The sequence below is a fragment of the Aquarana catesbeiana genome, linkage group LG03, assembly GCF_042186555.1.
Source record: "Aquarana catesbeiana isolate 2022-GZ linkage group LG03, ASM4218655v1, whole genome shotgun sequence".
In the NCBI taxonomy this organism is placed as follows: Eukaryota; Metazoa; Chordata; class Amphibia; order Anura; family Ranidae; genus Aquarana; species Aquarana catesbeiana.
In genome coordinates, this window is record NC_133326.1 from 16,222,044 (window position 1) to 16,238,414 (window position 16,371).

General features: G+C 45.3%; 1 protein-coding gene across 2 annotated transcripts in view; it reads left to right on the forward strand.

Annotated features, from left to right (window-relative positions):
• INTS14 (integrator complex subunit 14) overlaps positions 1–15,816 on the forward strand; it is a 30,707-nt gene extending 14,891 nt beyond the window's left edge. Inside the window, exons 7-13 of one of the 2 annotated variants that reach the window (XM_073618317.1) lie at positions 3,130–3,222; positions 3,302–3,446; positions 4,298–4,431; positions 7,627–7,701; positions 8,543–8,661; positions 10,121–10,186; positions 12,910–15,816. In XM_073618317.1, coding sequence (XP_073474418.1) covers positions 3,130–3,222; positions 3,302–3,446; positions 4,298–4,431; positions 7,627–7,701; positions 8,543–8,661; positions 10,121–10,186; positions 12,910–13,161 — 884 coding nt within the window. In that variant the 3' untranslated portion in view covers positions 13,162–15,816. The remainder of the gene's footprint in view (positions 1–3,129; positions 3,223–3,301; positions 3,447–4,297; positions 4,432–7,626; positions 7,702–8,542; positions 8,662–10,120; positions 10,187–12,909) is intronic. The other variant, XM_073618319.1, reaches the window with a different exon arrangement.
• The last annotated feature ends 555 nt before the right edge of the window (positions 15,817–16,371 follow it).

The window sequence follows — 16,371 nt, forward strand, 5'->3', positions numbered from 1 at the left end:
TGCAGGACTCTTTCACTGGAATTGGATTTAATGCGACCCAATACTATCAGTTGCACGGGTTTGCACACTGTTTTGGGGCGTAACCTAACATTGACGGTTCGCATGACCGCCGTGCAATTTCAATGTGGTGCAGGAAACGTACAGGATCCGCTGTGTTTCCAGGTTCGCATATATGTGAGCCGAGCCTAAAGCATAACTCCAGCTTTTAGTGAACTTTAAAGTGATAGTAAAGGCTTGTGTGTTGTTAAAAAAAAACAAAAACAAAAACAAAAAACCATGTCATACTTACCTGCTCTGTGTAATTGTTTCGCACAGAGCAATCCCGATCCTCCTCTTCTCGCGTCCCCCACCAGCTTGCTATGTGGCACCCAAGCCAAGTCTCTGTACTGTGTCTATTCAGACACACAGCGCTCTCTTCTTTCTCTTTCTTTCTCTTTTTCTTTTTTTTCCTCTTTCTCTTTTTTTTTTTTTTTTTTTCTCTTTTTCTCTTTTTTTTTTTCTCTTTTTTTTTTTTTTTTTTCTCTTTTCTCTTTTTTTTTTTTTTTTCCTCTTTCTTCTTTTTTTTTTTCTCTTTCTTCTTTTTTTTTCTCTTTCTCTTTTTTTTTTTTCTCTTTCTCTTTTTTCTCTTTCCTGACTTTGACAGCAGTGGGAGCCAATGGCACCCACTGCTGTCTCAGCCAATGAGGAGAGAGTCTCTGGACAGCTGGGGCTCTCGTGCAACATCGCTGGATCGAGATGGGGCTCAGGTAAGTATTGGGGGGGGGGGGAGCTGCACACCAAAGGTTTTTTATCTTAATGCATTAAGATAAAAAAAAAAACCTTCTGCCTTTTTAGAACCACTTTAAATAGTTTGGTCCAAGCAAACTATCACCTTTTTACTACTATATGTCCTCGATGTGTGTGCTGTATGTTGCCTCCGCTACTTACAGTATACATCAGTGTGTTCCGGCAGTGAGACGGGAACTTCCTGTCTGCCTATCAGAACAAAATCAAGTCGGGCTGAGCGCTGCTCAGCCATTCACTGGGAGCTTTTGTATGCTATCCGTGAATGCAAGGTGGAAGCATTCTGATTGGCTGAGATTGTTACATCTTATTGGACCGGGTCAATTTTAGTTGTTTTGCAGGCTGACTGGTAAGTGTGCTGGGAAATCTTTTTTGATTGTCTATGATGTGCATTGCCCTTCCATGTGCACCTGGCTGCAACGGCCAGTTATAGGTTGGGGTGGTCGCCATTTTTTTTGTACAGCTGGTCAAATTGGGTGCAGGGACACATTGGATGCCTTTGGTGCCATTGTGCTCTTGCTGGGCATCGCATGCATCCCTGTGCCTTTTTAAGGCGATGTGGTCTCCCGCTAGGCACGCTTGTCCTTAACCTATCCATTGATCTGTGTGCTCCTACTATGGATGCTCTGGAAATTTAGAGCTAGGGCCGCAGCTTGTACAGAGGTCCCTTGGCGTCAGCACTGTGGTTTATGAATGTATTTGCAAATGTGTGAAAACTAAACCTTCTGTTTAGACAGACAATTTTGTTGTTTTTTCAGGCTGGCTGGTAAATGTGCTGGGAAATCTTCTATTTAATCATTTTTTAACCTCCCTGGCGGTATGATTATTTCGGATTTTAGGTGCTGAAAGCGGTACCATTATTTTGCATGGAAATTTGGCGTTTTATATTGTAGGTCTGTAAATCTTAACAATAACACACTTAAATCTGTCCAAACCAGAGTCTAGTAGATATCCCGGGTATGATAAAGTTTGAAACACAAAAACATAAATTATAATATAATAAATAAAAATAAATAATTAAAAAAAAAAAAAAAAAAATAGTAATAAAATAAATTTCCCCACAATTCACTATCGCTCAATTCTGCAAGTGTTCTAATTTACTATTGCTGTTTTCTAGCTGGTCTAAAGCCACTTTTGACGTAAAGGGACACTTTTTGGTTGCTATGGACAATCTCCAGTTTCCAGGCAGAAAGAACAGTGTATATCATGTAAAATTGCATGCAGGGCATGGGCCAAAGCACTGGGGACAAAAGGGATGTGAAATCATTTCATACTGTACTGTAATCTGTAAGATTACAGTACTGTATGTGTTATGCTTTTGACATTTTTTTTAATTTGCCGCCAGGCTCCGCCCCCGTGCGTCGCGCCGCTCGCAGGGAACGGAGCCTGGCACGGAGAGGCTTCGGGGGAGGACGGAGCCCTCGGACACTACGGGTGACATCGCAGGATCCCGGGGACAAGGTAAGTAACGCCGCCCCAGGATCCTGCAATGCGATCCCGAGTGTGGCTCGGGGTTACCGCTAATGGTACTGAATTTTAACCCCGAGCCACACTCGGGAAAACCGCCAGGGAGGTTAATTGGTGTTTTTTGGTTTTTTTTTTTTGATGCCTGCCTTTTCTCCCCCAGCCAATCACAGGAAGCTTTGTATTCAGTTAAAGAAAACAAAGCTCCCTGTGAATGGCTGGGCAGCACTTCGTCTGACTTGATTTTGTTACAGGTGTGACGCAGGAAGTTCCCATCCCACTGCCAGAACACCGCTCTATACTATATATGTAGCTGAGGCTACTTACAGCTTCTAGAGCACACACAGCGGGCACATCTGGTAGTGAAGTTTGTGTGCCTATAATGCCATACCCAGTACCCCCCCTTTTCCAATGAACATGCAAGTCATTCTGTTTTCACTGGGTTTGACTGGTGTCTTTTGGTGGGAGGGGCTGGCAAGCTCTTGTAAACGTCTCAGTAATTTGCCTTGAATCCTCTTTGAAAAACATATGAAAGAACACCTCTCTGGACACCCTTTAGACATGCATGCTTCTCCTTGCTGGCCACTAGGTGCTGAAGACTTTAGCTGTGCAATGTATGCCGGCGACGTGTTGTTTCTTTCATATAACACTTGGGAACAAATTGATGGCAGAGAAAACTAATCGCTCTGAGAGGGAGGCAAACAACAGTACAGATCAGGAGAGGAATTGATGAATTATTGAAAGTGGGCTTCAGATGGCCGTTGCAGCAGCTTCAAGGGATGAATTCAATTTACATAATTTTTTTATTCTTATCTCCTAATATTACATTATCCAGAAGTGTGGATTTTCAGCACGTATTTTCAGTTTATTCTCTTTCTTCAGAACTGGAAATCATTGGATTTATTGACATTGCGGACATCGCCAGTCCTCCTGTCCTTTCCCGTCACCTTGTCCTACCGATTGCTCTTAATAAAGGTGAGTGTATATACCAAGATGTGGCTTGGTTAGGTCAGACTGTAAGCGTATCTGCTAATTCTATTTGATTTCTCCATAGAGGGTGATGATATTGGGGCTGGACTCACGGATGACTTGGAGGATGAGAATTCTGCCAGCCAGATAGTAGGAAAAAGTCCAAATTTCTGTGTTCTGCTACATGGTAGCCTGAAGGTAGAGGGTATGGTGGCCTTGGTACATTTGGGGTAAGTTTGTACATACACCCATCCGCTATCACTTTGTGACCACTGAGAGATAAAGTGAATAACATTAATTTTCTGGTTAACATAGCACCTGAAAGTGGGCGGGATATATTAGGCAGCAAGTGAGCATGTTTTCCCTGAAGTTGATGTCTTGTAAGTCAGAAAAAATGTATTTGAGTGACTTTGACAACTCAAACTGCAGCTCTTGTGGAATGTTCTCTGTCTGTAGTAGTCAGGACCGACCCAAAGCGGTCAAAGGAAGGAAAGCTGGCGAACCCGTCTTGAGGCTCATTGATGCACGTAGGGAGTGAAGGCTGATCCAATAGAAGAGCTACTGTAGATTAAATTGCTGAAAAGATTAATGCTGGTTCTGATAGGTGTCGGAACACACAGAGCATCAGTTTGTTGTGTATGGGGGCTGTGTAGCTGCAGACTGGTCAGGGTGCCCATGCTGCCCCGTGTCCACAGCCAAAAGTGACTACAATGGGCACATGAACATCCGAACTGGACCACTGAGCAATGGAAGAAGGTGGCCTGGTCTGATGAATAACGTTTTTTTCTGTTACGTCATGTGGACGGCTGAGTGCGTGTGCGTCATATACCTGGGGAAGGGTGGCACCAGCATGCACTATGTGAAGAAGGCAAGCCAGCAGAGGCACTGTGATGCTTTGTATAGTTGATTCTATGCCTTGATGGGTCAGGGCTTTTTTGGGTGGGTGGTCATAATGTTTGTTTTTGTTTTTTGTTTTTTTTATTTATTGTATATCTCAAGAAAATAAGTATTCTTTAATCCCTTTGATTGTAATGGCCTTCTGTTGTGTTTTTTTGTTTTTTTTGCACCATTACTTTTGCAGGAATGACTGGTATGGTATGCTGTACTCCCAAGCTGACAGCAAGAAGAAATCCAATCTAATGATGTCTTTGTTTGAGCTTGGACCAGAGCCCTTACCCTGGTTGGGGAGAATGTCACAGCTTGGGCCTATATCTGGTATAGTGTAACTGATAAGATCTTAAAGTGTTTGTTCCTCAAAAAAAAAAAAAAATGGATCCTGTTCCCTTAAAGCATGTTATACAGCACAGTGCTTGTGCTGTGTAATTTGACCCCCTGTATCACCTAAAATACCTGGCTGATCCTGTCTGGTTTCACCCCCCCCCCCCAAACTGACCACGGTTTATCATGGCTACTGAGGCATGGATGCCTCCGCCATCTGCAGCTCTCCTCTCCCCTCCCTGCCAGCTCCGTCCACTCCTCAGCACACCCCCTCCTGCTGCTATTATAACACAATAACCTTGCTATAATCCCCTCTGCTAAGTGAGGTACACAGCGGCTTTTATTTAAAAAAAAAAAAAATGTATTGGGGACATTATTTCATAAAGCAGAGGGGATTGTAGCAAGGTTATTGTGTGGCTTAACAACTACTTGAAACTTAATTTGCTCAGGTGTTGAGAATCATTGTCTGTCTGTGAGGCTATAGAGCAGTGAGATGCTTTTGCAGCCCTTTTGAGGTGCTCTTCCTTTTTTTTTTATAAGGGCTCCAAACATGCCCCAAAGATGCTGCTTGCAGGACTTTTTCCACCGCCCCAGTGTGAAAGCATTCATTTAATTGAATGGGAAGCAATTTTCAGGGGCTATTTTGGCGCAAAAGCGCCTGAAAAGCTCCTCGGTGTGATGAGGGTTCTAAAAGTGGTAGTAAACTCTCTTCTGTTAAATCCACCGACGAGCAGGGTTTTTTTTATAACGAAAGAGACCCTAGAGGTCTCTTCTGTCATAAATGGCAGCTCAGAACGCATTTACTGCCTGCTCTGGGTGCAGTGGCGAAGTTACTCCCATGCGCGGGAGTGACGTCACCGCAGCCTGGCCATTCAAGCGGCCAAAGATTTGGAACCTGGAAGGAAGACCAGGTTAGCATGGAAGCACTGGGGACCAGAGAGAGCCATGATAGCCCAGTACTAGAAGGCTCGGTTTTGTAGGCAAGTCTGCAGAAGATCCCACTTCACCTCTGTTCACCCCCTATGGACCGGAGCATGTTTTACATTTCTTCTATTGACCTGTTTGGCGATAACTTTGTCATTACTTAAAATGATATTTATGCTTATTGAAATATGAACAAAGCATATCCCTCTATAGTGTGTACTTGTCTCTATTAGGAACACTAAGTGTAGTTTCTGTCTGCTGCTTCTTTCCTCTATCTGCATGAATCATTTCTGACACCAAAAGGGGAAAAAAAGGTGACGGGAGGGACCTTTAGCAGATTGAAAGCCTCAGCTCTGTTGCTGTGTGAAGGGGGTGTGTCCCTTCCCTCCAATCAGCTGTAAGAGCTCTCTTCACTGATCTCTACAAAGTGTAACTTCAGCTCTCCACCCCCTAATTTCTGAACTCTCAGACATGCTTAAAAATTCAACACTTTGAACAAATGTAGATAAGACTGAAATAGACAGATACAACTTGTGTAAGAAGATAGGCCAGTCACTTCACTGGGTATATGTGAGGGTTTACAACCACTTCTTCTTTTTTTTTTTTCCAAACTTTTTAGCTGCTCTATGCAGTGGTTTTGCACAAAGCAGCCCCAATCCTCTTCTCAGGTCCCCTGCTGGCACTTTTGGCTCCTCCTCTTCTCCAAGCGCCCCCATCAGGGGCGTTGCTAGGTCTACAAAAGATCTGGGGCTAGAGTCAGTAGCAGTAAAGTAAAGAAAGCCATACGGTTGGGGCGAACATACGCATGTGTATATAATACATCAGGGTCCCCCAGAGAGCCCCCTTCATTACATCAGGGTCCCCCAGAGAGCCCCCTTCATTACATCAGGGTCCCCCAGAGAGCCCCCTTCATTACATTAGGTTCCCCCAGAGAGCCCCCTTCATTACATTAGGTTCCCCCAGAGAGCCCCCTTCATTACATTAGGTTCCCCCAGAGAGCCCCCTTCATTACATCAGGTTCCCCCAGAGAGCCCCCTTCATTACATTAGGTTCCCCCAGAGAGCCCCCTTCATTACATTAGGTTCCCCCAGAGAGCCCCCTTCATTACATTAGGTTCCCCCAGAGAGCCCCCTTCATTACATCAGGTTCCCCCAGAGAGCCCCCTTCATTACATCAGGTTCCCCCAGAGAGCCCCCTTCATTACATCAGGTTCCCCCAGAGAGCCCCCTTCATTACATCAGGTTCCCCCAGAGAGCCCCCTTCATTACATCAGGTTCCCCCAGAGAGCCCCCTTCATTACATCAGGTTCCCCCAGAGAGCCCCCTTCATTACATTAGGGTCCCCAGAGAGATTTCCCCCCCCCCCCCAAGCAATTGTAAAAAAAAAAACTTCTGTTCAGCTGTTGGCCAGGGGAAGCAACAGGACTGTTTTTAACCCCTCAGCTCAAGTGCTTACTGCTTGTGGTGATCCAGAACGGGCTAGGCTCTGGGCTCCATCTGCTCAGCTGGTGGCCGGGGGAGGAACATGACTAGTTAATGTTATCAGGCGCAAGTTCTTATCTATATTCAGGAGTTCCGACAATTTAATCATTGTCCCTATGATTGCTCAGCTGGGACTATTTGGTCATTTTCAGGCCCAGGCGGAGTAATCCTTGTGCTGCAGTTTCCGGCAATTGCATTGCCTGGCAGATTGGTATAGAAGTGGACATCGGGACAATGATTAAATTGTTGGAACTGCTGAATATAGAACTGCCTAATAACATTAATTAGTCGTGTTCCTCCACGGCTACCAGCTGAGCAGATGGCGCCCAGAGCCAACCCTAGGTAAGAGACTCGGGGCTATAGCACCAGTAGCCATCCCCTAGCGACGCCACTGGCCCCCATAGCAAGCCGCTTGCTATGGGGGCAAACGTACGTGCTCACTCCCAAGCCCTGCTCCCTCCTCACTGGCTGTGATTGACAACAGTGGGAGCCAATGGCTCTCAGCCAATGAGGAGGCAGAGAACTGAGAGAGCAGCTGCTCTCGTGCACATCACATCGCTGGATTGCAATTGGGCTCGGGTAAGTATTAGGGGGGCTGCGGGGGGAGCTGCATACTGAAGGTTTTTACCTTAACCTTTTAGAACAACAAAGTAACGCATACTGTATATTGTTTCTTTAAAGGATAAGTTCACCTTTTTTGTAAAAAAAAAAAAAAAAATTATAATAATAAATGCACATCTTTTTTGCAGGTAAAAAAAATTGTTCATTTATTATTTTCTTTTACTAGGAGCCTGCAAAGCAAACAGGCCGAGAGACAGGACATGCTACACACGTTCTGTGTACAACGATGACCTCCTATTAGGTGTGTGTAGCACGCCCAAAGTCTGCGGCTAGTTAAAGTAAACCTGTTGCTATGCCCCTACTTGGGCAGCGCAAATCTCTTTAACTACAGTTCCGGGCACTTTCACCCCCCTTCCTGCCCAGGCCATTTTTCAGCTTTCAGCGCTGTCGCATTTTGAATGACAATTGCGCGGTCATGCAACACTGTACCCATATGAATTTTTTTAGCATTGTCTTTACACATATGGAGCTTTCTTTTGATGGTATTTAATCACCTTTTGGGTTTTTAATTTTTTTACTTTAAAAATAAAATAAAGACCAAAAAATTTTGAAGGAAAAAAAAGTTTTTCTTTTGTTTCTGTCAGATAATTTTGTAAATAAGTAATTTTTCTCCTTCACTGATGAGGCGGCACAGACTGGTGTCACTGGTGGGCACTGCTGGGGCTGCATTGTAATCAGGTCACTGATGATCGGTGCACTGATTACCTTTTCCGCATCTTCCCTGTGAGGAGATGCCGCTGATCGGCTCTCCTCACCTCTGTCAGTGTGAGGCGAGGAGAGCCTATAAACAGCACTTCCTTGTTTACATGTGATCGGCTGTGATTGGACACAGCGATCACATGGGCAAAGAGCCGCGGCTCTGTGCTGAGATCGGGATCCTGCCGTGTCCCAGGAACACGGTGTGCCTACGATCGCTGTGCCCCCCCCTTCCCGGGCGCCATCATATGACGTCTTCCCAGAACGAGAGCCGCACCGCTCTGCTGTCATTTGACGGTGGCCAGGCGGCAAGGGGTTATATATTAAAATGTAAAATTTTTATTTTGTGAATTGGTGATTTATACTGAGAACACATTTCATTTTAGATGCCAAGGAGAATCCATATGGTGAAGAAGACAACAAGAGCCCATTTCCACTGCAACCCAAGGCAAAGAGGAGCTATGCACAGAACGTAACCGTATGGATTAAACCCAGTGGGCTGCAGGTAACTTGATGTTCTGTTCTTAGTTCAGTTCTGTCTACTGTGGTATTGTAGGCTCCAGCAGAGGGAATCACGGTGCATGGTGGGGAGCCAGGTATCTGTCACAGACAAGTACATGAATTTGACTGTGTGAAGCCGGGTTCACAGATGTGCGGCTGCGGTTCCCAGCATGGGGTCCGGTGCGTTCCTGTTCACCGGTACAGGTACGAATCTGGTCTGAATTTTTGCCTGAATTTGCATTTGAACCAGACCTCCAACACTCGCAGGCCCCTTTTGGAATGTGGGCCGCCCCGGACCGGTGTCAACCGGCTCCATTGAGAGCCAGTCACACTTGCATGTCATGCGATTTGGATGCAGGGTACTTGCATCCAATTCACACATGTGAACCCAGACTTACTGAGGAAAGAGCGTCCATGCTGCACCCATCACACTGGCAGGCGCTTGGCTGGGGAGTTTTATACTAGGGGTGGACGGAGCCTGATGGGGAACTGAGGGATTAGTTGCCCATCAGGTCCACACATTTGACTGACTGTGCATGGCAGTGGGTGAATCCATAGACGCTATTCAGTCCAGTAGCGACTTTTGAATCCGACCACTTCTGCTCATTGTCATTTAGAAGTGGAGCGGACCTGATGTGAAATTAGTCTCTCAGCTCCTCGTCAGGCTGCCTACCCAGTGAACCATCTATTCCCAAATATGAGCATTGCCCATATTTCGGTAATGACGTTGTTTATATTTTCTGACACTCTTTTTTTTGTTTTACATTTTGCTTTCGGCTGGGGAATCTCCCAGCCAATTGCTAAATGAGGCATGATATACAGGGCTGTGTGGGAACCTGTCACATACATTAAACCTGAGAACTGCAATAGATTCTTAACCTGGCGATTGGTAAGGACTACCTGAATCTGGTGCCTGTGTCGGTAATGCTACCTACTGACATTGGCACAAATGCTTTATCTAGTTCTTAAAGGGCAAGTTCACCTTTACAGAAAAATCTAAATGATGAACTTACACCGGACCCTTGGTCACGGCGATCTCCCGCTTTGAGACCTTGCATAGCCACTTCACCGGTCCGGGGCTTAGAATTCCCCTCGGTTTAATCTCCAAAACTTACCTCGTCAAGAGGTATGTTTAGGAGCATACTAATTGGTCGGCACCGTCGCATGGGCGGAACCTGCGTAGCCAGTCCTGTCACCGTGGGCGAAGAGGAGAGAAAGCCGTCGGTATTTCAAATCCCCCGGACCGGTACAGCGGCGATATGATGTATCAGAACGAATGATTGTTGCTCCCCAGGTTAGTGGGACTGGGTGCGATGGGGGACAGGGTCCAGTGTGTTCAGGGCCTCATTGTACCATAGTTGTAAGTGTTAAATCTAGCAGTTTGCTGCAGTGATTAAAATTAGTACGTTGAACCTAAGTTTCCCTTTTTTCTTTTTTTTTTTTTTTTTTTTTTTTTTTAACAGACGGATGTGCAGAAGATTCTACGGAATGCCAGGAAACTTCCAGAGAAGACGCAGACATTCTACAAAGTAAAATGAAGTTTGCAATATAATATGATTTTATTTTATATACATTTTTTAAAATGTATATACATTTTAACTTTATAAAAAGTCAACAAAACCAGTCTTTGATCAGTGAGATGCTGTGCAAACAAACTTAAAGTGGAGGTCCGCTTGAAAAAAAAATATTTAAAAGCCAGCGGCTACAAATACTGCAGCTGCTGACTTTTAATATATGGACACTTACCTGTCCAGGGAGCCCGCAATGTTGGCAGCCGAAGCTGATCCGTCTCTCGGCTGCTGCCGCCGCCATCCTCGGTAAGGGAATAAGGAAGTGAAGCCTAGCGGCTTCACTTCCTGGTTCCCTACTGCGCATGCGCGAGTCGCGCTGTGCGTCCTCTCTGGTCCCTGCTGTGTTCTGTGTCTCACAGAATACAGCGGTGGAGAAGAGTGTAGGCGCTGGAAGTGGTGTAGGTCACCGCAAGCGCCGCGGTGATCTATGCCAGGAAGTGGGAGCAAATACCTGTATTAGACAAGTATCTGCTCCCTCCTCCCCCCTGAAAGGTGCCAAATGTGACACCGGAGGGGGGGAGGAATCCAAAAAGTGGAAGTTCCATTTTTGGGTGGAACTCCACTTTAAATGAGAAGTTTTAGGCTGGGCTTTTCTTCTGCGTCACAGGAGTGCAATTCGTTTTGCACTCCTGTGACCCGTTTTCAGCAGAGAAAGGTCTGAAGGTCTGAAGTCTGCTCTCCGCTGACGTCACTGCCATCAGTCAAGGAAGTCTGGATCCGCCAGCTGCCTTGACTGACAGCCCCTCCACAGCTCAGCGCTCCAGTGAGCGTGGAGAAGCAGAGAGGAGAGACGCTGACTGACAGCAGCTCTCCTCTCGGGGATCTGCGAGAACCGAGCCATCGACGATATTCGGTGGCTCGGTTTTCGGTGCATAGACGGCGGGGGACAGCTATAGCATCGGTCTGATGCTCCATTCACCTAGGTAAGTATGATTAGCCAAAAAAAAGAAAAACCCATACTTGTCTTTTAATGAGAAAGTGGAAGCAAGACAAGAAAAGAGGTATTATCCCTTGCTCTTCTAATTCATGCTCCATCTCAGTAGCTTTAGACGACTTCTGGTGAGTGGGAGCAGCCTATGGTTCAAAATTTTGTCTGCTCACTGCTGGACCAACCAAATTTCGATCCCTCTTTGGCCAGCTTTTAGTACCAAAGCTTGGCAATTTACCTAACCTTAGTTACTTACACGGGATCTTTATCCAATAATGTGAAGATCTGCTTATTAACCCCTTCACACTGACGTAATGCAAATATGCGGCCTTCGGCTTGAAGGGGTTGTACCAGGGTGATGCATGCAGCTGCACACATCACCCTGGTATCGTTTTTTTTTTTTTTTTTGGAGCCAACGGTTGGCTTTCCTATGAGAACAATTGATGTGGCTAAGCAGCCGCTCGGTCGTTATCACAAGCGGCGTCCCCACACTCCCGCCACCCTCCATGGGTCTCCCTGAGAAATGGCGACCAGCTGGCACGTCCACTGGCTGGTCGGAGACCCAAACAAAGCGGGAATCGGCTTTGTTTGGGTCTCGGATCTAGTAACCCAGAAACGATGTCGGGACATCACTTCTGGTTTACTGAAGACTTCAAGGGCGCCAGATTTTTAAAAATTACAGTATTCAAAACAGCCAAACTTGGCGTTTTGAATGCTTTTAAATAGTTGTAAACACCCAAAAAAAAAGCCTGCAAGACAAAGGCATAATAAGCTAATATGCATAGCATACTAGCTCATTATGAAATTCTCACCTTGGCTTGAAGACCCCGCAGCGGTCCCAGTCCACAGCTCCGGCCGGAGTTACTTCCGGGTATCGTGGGCTCCGGCGCTGTGTATTTTTTTCCAAAAAAAGTGTGCTTGTTAGACCGCTGTGCCAATACGGTGTGATGGAAAGTATTGCAACGACCGCCATTAGGGTGTTAGAACCCCCAAACATTATATATATTTATAGAGATATATAAATAATATAATATTTCTAAGTAATTTTCTAGCAAAAAAAAGTTTTTAACTTGTAAACACCAGATCTCAGAAAGAGGCTCGGTCCTTAAGTGGCTAGGGTCTCTGCTAAAAAAAAAAAAAAAAATAATAATTATATATAACGTGTTTGGGGGTTCTAAGTAATTTTTCTAGCAAAAAAAGTAGATTTTTACATGTAGGAGCGAAGTGTCAGAAATGTCCTGGATGGGAAGTGGTTAACCAACTATACAGAGGCCAAATAAGTAATGGCTTAAGGAAATTAACTACATAACTTCTGAGTTAACAGTAATATCATCATTCACCGTGACTATGCATTATATTCTATTCTGTAACAAGTGTAATCGCACACCTAGTGTGAAAAGCAGAGGGACTGGCAGGAACACCGGGGATTTCACACAAAGGAAGCAATACAAAGAGAACAGGAGACTTTCCCATACAAGAATATGGTATATCGGGAATATGAAAAGTTGGGTTTACATGGAAGATGTTGGTTTGGTTCAAAGAGGAATGAATGAATGAATATAAATAAATATATATATATATATATATATATATATATATATATAATAGGCATTTGGGGTGGTAATAAAGAGCCGATTGTACATAGCGTATAATGTCTGCTGCTTGAACGTTGCTTTTAGATTCTCTGTGTGCTTTTCTTGTCTCACATGACATTCTTGTTGTGATAATTTTTTTTTTTTTTTTTTCCTATCAGGAGTTGAATCGTCTTAGAAAGGCAGCACTTGCATTCGGGTTCCTGGACCTCTTGAAGGGAGTGTCTGATATGCTGGAGAGGGAATGCACTCTTCTTCCTGACAACGCTCATCCTGATGCCGCCTTCCAGCTATCGCATGCGGCAGCTCAACTCAAACTGGCCAGCACTGGAACCTCTGACCACGCTTCCTTTGACCATAACATTGTGCCTCTGCAGACAGACTTCTCTGCCCGTGGCTCCGACAGAATATGAAGACCTGATCTATTCTTGTGAGACCTCCAGAGGAGGACGTCCTCCTTCCCTTCCACCAAAATTGGGTTGACTTTCCTGCAAGAAAACGACTTAAAAAAAAAAAAAAAGACCTGTGTGCATCAACAAAGTCAGACTTGTAGGACCTGCAGCAGAATAATGTTACAGGGAATGGGTCAGGATTGAGGAGCCGTTTTTCTCAGATGGAGCAGCACATTGCTGACTAAAATGGGGTCTGCTGATGTGTGTACTGTGTATATAGTGACCTCCTCACACAGCTCTGCAGATCCTAGGACTAAAAGACTTACCTGGCCCCACTTTCTGCATTGAGGAGACTTAGGCCACTTACATGTGGCTCTTTTCATGTTTGGTGACTGTTGGGAGCATTTTTGCAAGAATTGCACTATACTGATGGCAAGAGTGTGCAAGTATCTAAGCTTCATGCACACAGGGGGTTTAGAACAGGGGTCTCAATCTGATGGCCCTCCAGCTGTTGCGGAACTACAAGTCCCAGCATGCCTCCGCGAGTCATGCTTGTAACTGTCAGCCTTGCAATGCCTCATGGGACTTGTAGTTCTGCAACAGCTGAAAAGGCACCAGGTTGTGACCCCTGGTTTAGAACCTCAGTTTGACTAGTAAGAAAACTTTCCTTTTTTTGCTATAGAGGGCTCATTGCTGAATGTGTGTCACACGTCCTCAATACATTTTTCTGGCAGGTCTCGATAGGACACCGTAGTGGAGATGTCTGAGCTTTTACCATACAGCATTTTCAATACCAAAGCAATGGGCTTCAGCCTTGTATAAGAGCAGTGTGAACAGCGAGCTTTGGCAAAGCATTTGCAGAGCTTTCAGCAAGCTTTCCAAGTACCATTCACCTCCAGTTTGTAAATGATGAACACTGAAACTAATGGGAGTGCTGATTTCCACTTTAAAGAGGAAGTAAAGCCTCTGAAAAAAAAAATACACCCTGCAAGACAAAGGCATAATGAGCTAGTATGCATAGCATACTAGCTCATTATGAATTACTTACCTTAGATCGAAGCCCCCGCATTGGCCCTCGTTCGCCTCCTTCGACGCCGCTATCTATGCCGGAGTGACCTCCGGGTATCTCGGCTCCGGCGCTGTGACTGTCCAGAGCCGCGGTGACGTCACTCCCGTGCATGCGCGCTGGTGCCGCCACTAACGGCCTGATCGCCGTTAGAAACGGCATGTTCAGTGCGCCTGCGCCCGCAGCCACTTCGGGATAGATGGCGGCGTCGGAGGAGGCGAACGAGGGCCGTTGTGGGGGCATCGATCTCAGGTAAGTAATTCATAAACCTTTTAGGTTTGGGGGATGTATCTTTCACCTACAGGTAATACTTAATCTAGGCTTACCTGTAGGTTAAAGTGGTTGTAATGGGTTTACAACCACTGTAAGCAGGCTGCCTAGTAGGCTTTCAATAAGCTTCAAGGAGTTCTGAAGCCTGCTAGCAGCTTGCTTAAAGTGTTACTAAACCCAGTAAAATAAAAATAGTTCATCTACACCCCCCCCCCCCCCCCCCCCATAACTTATAAATCTTCTTTTTACATTAAAATATTACCACTATATACCTTTTTGGCTGATCTGTATAGCACGGTCAGTGATAAACTGCAGTTTCCCCATTGCTGAGAGTTCAGGTAGGAGGAGATTTCCACAGCAGCCTGTATACATGCCCACATGTGTGATGTCAATACCATGTGACCTGGCTAGCTCTGACAACAAGTAAATATTCTCTCCCAGCGTAAAAGAAACAACTGAGCATGTGCGGTTCGGCTACCCTGCCTGTGATTTGGCTGGCTTTCCCCAGATAGACAGTGCAAAAGGGGAGGATCTGTGCATACAGGATCAAACAGCCTTTTTTATACAATGCAGAGGATTAACCACTTAAATACTGCCAACCATATATTTACTGCAGCAGGGTGGCTCTATTGCGCGAAACCTGTACGTCATTTCGTGCAGTAGATACTGTGGGGCCGTGTGTTCCCGTTGCACGGAGGGGGAGACGATCAGCTGGTCCGCCGGACCCAATGTCTGCTGGCCACCCACGATCGCTTCTCAGAGAGGCAGAACGGGGATCTGTCAAGGTAAAGAAGGCAGATCCCCATTCTGACAGGGAAGTGCACAGATCTTCTATTCCTTGTAAGCAGGAACATCGATCTATGTGTTCTTCCTGTCAGTCCATCCCCCACACAGTTAAAAAACACTCCCAGGGAACACACTTAACCCTTTGATTACCCCTGATGTTAACCCCTTCCCTGCCAGTGTCATTTATACAGTGTCGGTGCATATATTATATTTTTTATTTTTTTAAAAGGTAAAATAAATAAGTAAAAAAAAAAATAATTTTTTTTTAAATCCCGTGAGTAGCGCCCGCATATGAAAACGGTGTTCAAACCACCCACGTGCGGTATCGCCACAATTGTTAGCGCAAGAGCAATAATTCTAGCCCTAGACCTCCTCTGTAACTCAAAACATGCAACCTGTAGAATTTTTTTAAACATCGCCTATGGAGATTTTTAAGGGTAAAAGTTTGTGGCCATTCCACGAGCGGGCGCAACTTTTGAAGCGTGACACGTTGGGTAGCAATTTACTCGGCGTAACATTATCTTTCACAATATAAAAAATGGGCTAACTTTTTACTATTGTCTTATTTTTTAATGAAAAAAAAAAAAGTGAATTTTTTCCAAAAAGAAGTGCGCCTGTAAGACCGCTGCACAAATACGGTGTGACAAAAAGTATTGCAACGGCCGCCACTTTATTCTTTAGGGTGTTGGAACCCCCAAATATATATATTTGGGGGTTCCAACACCCTAAAGAATAAAATGGCGGCCGTTGCAAGGAGAGAGAGGGGGAGAGAGAGATTCTAGCAAAAAAAAAAAAAAGATTTTAACTTGTAAACAAGTTTGAAAAAATAGGCCCGGTCCTTAAGTGGTTAAAGTGTTACTAAACCCAGGAGCCTGCATTCACTATGTCTGGTCTCCCCAGGAGCCTGCAGTCACTATATCTGGTCTCCCCAGGAGCCTGCAGTCACTATATCTGGTCTCCCCAGGACCCTGCATTCACTATATCTGCTCTCCCCAGGACCCTGCATTCACTATATCTGGTCTCCCCAGGACCCTGCATTCACTATATCTGGTCTCCCCAGGACCCTGCAGTCACTAGATCTGCTCTCCCCAGGACTCTGCAGTCACTAT